Source organism: Limulus polyphemus, unplaced genomic scaffold (genome assembly GCF_000517525.1).
Source record: "Limulus polyphemus unplaced genomic scaffold, Limulus_polyphemus-2.1.2 Scaffold1414, whole genome shotgun sequence".
In the NCBI taxonomy this organism is placed as follows: domain Eukaryota; kingdom Metazoa; phylum Arthropoda; class Merostomata; order Xiphosura; family Limulidae; genus Limulus; species Limulus polyphemus.
Window position 1 is genome coordinate 137,637 of NW_013667024.1, and position 4,607 is coordinate 142,243.

The 4,607-nt window shown below is 34.1% G+C and overlaps 1 protein-coding gene across 1 annotated transcript in view; it reads right to left on the reverse strand.

The window, feature by feature from the left end:
• The window catches only part of LOC106463466 (lipoma HMGIC fusion partner-like 3 protein), a 17,571-nt gene extending 13,192 nt beyond the window's left edge, over nt 1-4,379 (reverse strand). The window contains exon 1 of the mRNA XM_013923497.2: nt 3,653-4,379. Coding sequence (XP_013778951.1) covers nt 3,653-4,064 — 412 coding nt within the window. The 5' untranslated portion in view covers nt 4,065-4,379. The remainder of the gene's footprint in view (nt 1-3,652) is intronic.
• Nucleotides 4,380-4,607: the final 228 nt, after the last annotated feature.

Consider the following 4,607-nt stretch of genomic DNA (forward strand, 5'->3'; position numbering starts at 1 on the left):
CACACACACACACACACACACACACACACAAGACACACGTTAACAATTTACGTTCGCTTTCAAATTTACACTGATTTACATTTCAATGTCCATAAATACACCTGGAATCTCATATTACAGATACACGATTTACACAACCCATCAAGTAATAAAAACACACTTGGTTTCTCTACCTTCACTGACCTCTGTATTTGTATGTATCGACTTAAGTCACCAATTGCATTACCTTTTTGACACGATCATAATCGATAATGTTTGCGAAACATCAACATAACGACGAGACCCGATTTGTAAGCATCAATTTTTAGAAATGAACTAAAGTTTTGTTGTGAAGAGATATTAAATTTCCATGTAAAAGCCAAAGTTGTTTTAAAAAACTAAACAATATTGTAATACTAGTGATAAAGTAGTACATTATCAACACAGAAACGTCCTTCTTAAGACTTCTCCGAAGACGGAAGCAGTAAAGTAGGATAAAAAAACGAGTTAATAATTAATATATTGTGATAAAAAAATATTAAAAGATTGTCTAATTAATCATTACACTTGGATGATCTTGTATGTCACTTACCATGGCAACGACTGATATCCGATGTCCACAACCTTACTGTAAGTACTGGATGATATTTAAAAACCCTAACGTGAACAAATTATGAGTTCGGTTAAATGCTTATGTGTCAAGTATTTGACTGTTCTTAATTTAAACAGAACTGAACTACAGTGTAGTCGAGCGCTATCCGTACAATTAAAATTTATAACACACTTTTAAAAGCAAAACAGAGATTCACGTGCAAGCAAATAAGAGAAGGCGGGGTTTTACTACTCGGAAAATCGTGGAGGATGATATGGCGTAAGCATGAAATACATGATTCTGAGAAACATAATATTACGCAGTAAAACATGCACAGACAGAAAACTAGTTGAAGATAAAACAACAACAAAAAAACACGATAACATAGTTTTGTTGAGAAGACTGAAAACAGCATTTTCACAAAATAATTTTATTGTCAGACGTTTAACAAACAAGTCAAGCCCTTATTCCAGTTTCACCACACGCCTTTCAGAAACATGCAAGTGTAGTCATGAAAAATATACTCGTATAGTGCACGAAATACATTAAAAACATGTTCATCCCGTCGAACAAAGTAAATTTCTTCCATTACAGCAAGGGAAACAAATTTTTTATTGCATATTACCAGTAACGAGTGTCATACAAATGTCGCCATCTTTCCTTTATTAAAAATCTCGATAGAAATTTACGTTTTCACCAATATAACCAAAATCACTAGTTACGTTAGCTCTTAAAACTCATGAAATTAATTCAGTTTGAGTGATCTTGGTTGAGCCCTCTCAGAGGTTCAAAGAGGTCCTTGTCCATAAAAAAAAAAATAAGAATCATTACTCCAAAAGAAAAGTGAAACATAATTTGAATATTTAACTTGTATAGATAATTTGCAGCTCTAAGTTGAAAGTGTGTGTGTGCGCGCGCGTCATATTTTGGTCTAATTGGGAGGCACATAAAAATAAGTTGTGAAACTTAACAAATGCCAAAAATCAAGTGTAAGTTTAAAGCCTGGACCAAATGGCCCTCCCCTCCTTCTGACTGGCCCTAATCTTGGTTAGGGTAGTAGTAGTTGCGTTTTGAACCCGCGACCTGCAGATTGCTAGTCGAGCGCCCCCTATCCACCTGGCCATGGTTACGATAATATTTAATCTAATAAAACATTACCTTAAGAATATCGAATCGGTGAAGAAAGCTTACTTATTATTAACTAGTATCACACAAAGATCCCGTACATAAAACCATACTTGGCCAGTAACAACAAATGTTTTCCAGAAAACTTACTCCACAATAATTGTCAACGCAAAAAACCAACACATTTAGTGACAGAAAAGGTATAAATTCTTATCAAATCACTACGACAAAAAACTATGTATGCTTATACAATGAAAAAAAAAAAAACACTAAATAAAATATATAAACAAAAACACAAACTGACAAAAAAAAAGATTATGAAGTTTTGTCTTTATCTGATCGCCACAAATAAAAAAAAACAATAATTACATAATGTGCTTACACAAATTCTCGATATTTCAGTTATGATAATACTTTCAGCTAGAACTCACATAAAACTAACCTTCCGAAAGTTTTGAAATGTTTTTTTTTTTAATATGTTGAAATACAACTTCCTGACTTCAGACTTACTACTGAGCACTATGGGGGGGGGGGGGGAGAGAAATAAAGATGTGTTTAATAATACACTGATTTTCTAAAATAATTCATACATGCTCGGTAATTCTGGTACAGTTGTGACGTCATTACTTTATGTTGAAAGTAGGGGTGTTACTTTCATCCAACCCAGACAACCCAAATTTCGTTAAACTGGAAACACCCTGCCTACATTTGGGCCACTTTTGCTGAAAGAAGTTGCAACCTGTATATGTTTCCTCTACGTTGTTGCCACGTGTTGGTAACAGACTGTTTAACAACTATTAACTAAGATTCTGTTTAATAACTGTCTGCTATTGGATCAGTTTTAATAATCAAGAGCGAATGATGTTAGTGTCAACTGAATTAAAATACTTCATTCTTAGTAAATAATTAAATATTGCAATGATCTTCTCAGGCAGATTATCTATTACGAAATTGTAATTTTTTTTTTTTTTACTTTAAAACTATATATATATATATATATATATATATATTTATATTTATTTGAGGTATCTTCCTAGCCTCTGGTTAGTAAAGAAATGTGTTAAATTTGTTTGCGTCGACTTCGCACGAATGTCTACTCTTATACGAGTAGATTTTATTGACCAATAATGGAAATAAACTCTTACATGAATCGTTGTAATCAAGACATCTCCAAATCCAATATAATTATGTGCTGTGCAACTACACGTTAATCTAAAAACAAGCAAGTTACAAAAAGACTACGTGAAGACACATTACTATTAGCAGCAATGCAATAAATATTCTATTGACTCTCATAGCCCGTAGGTCAGCCGTATTCACATTTAGTTTTTACGTGTCTTCTTTGATTAAAATTTAAATAGTTCACCTGAAAAAAAAAAATCAGATAAGAACTTAAAAAAATACTTGTTTTCACCATGGGAATATGGAGGGTCATTCGCACACGTAAATAAATTGTTTATTACATAAAACGTACGAAAACGTTTTTACTTTTAAACCCAGGTTCAAAAAAAAATGTTTCGGAGTAAGTCAAAGAAAATTACAAACAACTAGACTGCATTTTTACATGCACTCTGGAAGTTGAATTAATTGGGTTAGTATATTTTAACAAACACTTTACAAAACCCGTTCTTGCATTTTTGCACTACATAATAGCTATAAATTCGTATGTTAAGGATTTTGGAAATAGTTTTTGAAGTATTGCTTTAAATTATTATTTTGCATATTTATTATTACTCGGAATTCTTTAATTCTTACTTTTTAGAATGAATGTTACACTAAAAAATAAATATTACAAAAATAGCTTGAACAGTTTGATAACCTAGGAATGTTATAGTGAAGTAAATTACTATTGTTACTGCTAATGCTCTTCTACGTGAAGCTTTAGTGATAACTAAAAATATGATTGCTAACTTTCTTGGGCAAATACAAAAAAATTAACTAGCTGATAGTACTTACTGCAAAAAACCTGCATCCAGCCACAAATATGGAAGACAGTTGAAGAATGAAAGACAAAGAACAGTAGCATACAGCAGATACACAGAAGAATTACGATTACGGATAGGCCTACAAAGACGGTGGCAGCACGAAACGCTGGAGAAGCTATGGTATTAAAATCATCCAACCTGCCTTCACAAGCAACGTCCTGACCATCTTGAACTAGGTGACATGCCTGCCACAAACCGAAGTGGCCAGTACCTTTGCTATCCTGAGTGTCTCCTATCCAATGCGGCTGGATGAAGACAACAATATTGATTATTGCAAAACATATTGTAAATACACCCCACAGCACACCAATGGCTTTCGAATTTCTCATATAGTTGGCGTGGTGAACTCCAGCTTCCGACGAGTATTCGTATTTATGTTCCATCGTTTTCAGAGAACAAAATATGAAACTTAGCCGGTTTTAATATGTCCAGCTTGAGTTACCCTCGTTTCAATTCCACATCGAGTGACTTATTCGTATTTTTCCTGCTGGAATGAAAACGCCAAAAGAGCTTTAGATTCCTACGTGCTGTGCTAAGATGGCAGCTTTCTTTCCGTGAGAGTGCAAGTATGCTGGCCTTCAAGCCTACTTGGCTTGACTGTATCCGCCAATGAGGAACGATAGACTAGTTGACTCTAAGCCTACCTGCTGCGTGGAAAACTTGTCCTGCCAACGCACCGGAAACTTATGCTGTATTTAACTGTAGCACAGGCAAGATACCTTTCCCCACCCCCCTTGTACTTATTCGACACGTTGTTATACCTGTACTGGTATACGTGACAGCAGTTTTTCTCCGTAGTTGCTCCTGGTGGATGTAAATAGACCAAGGCTACGTATAAGTTTCAGCAGGTGATCAAAAGTCAGACAGTAATTAGAATATCTAAATAAAATCAATAAATTAATTTATGACGCCAAGAATAAAAAGGT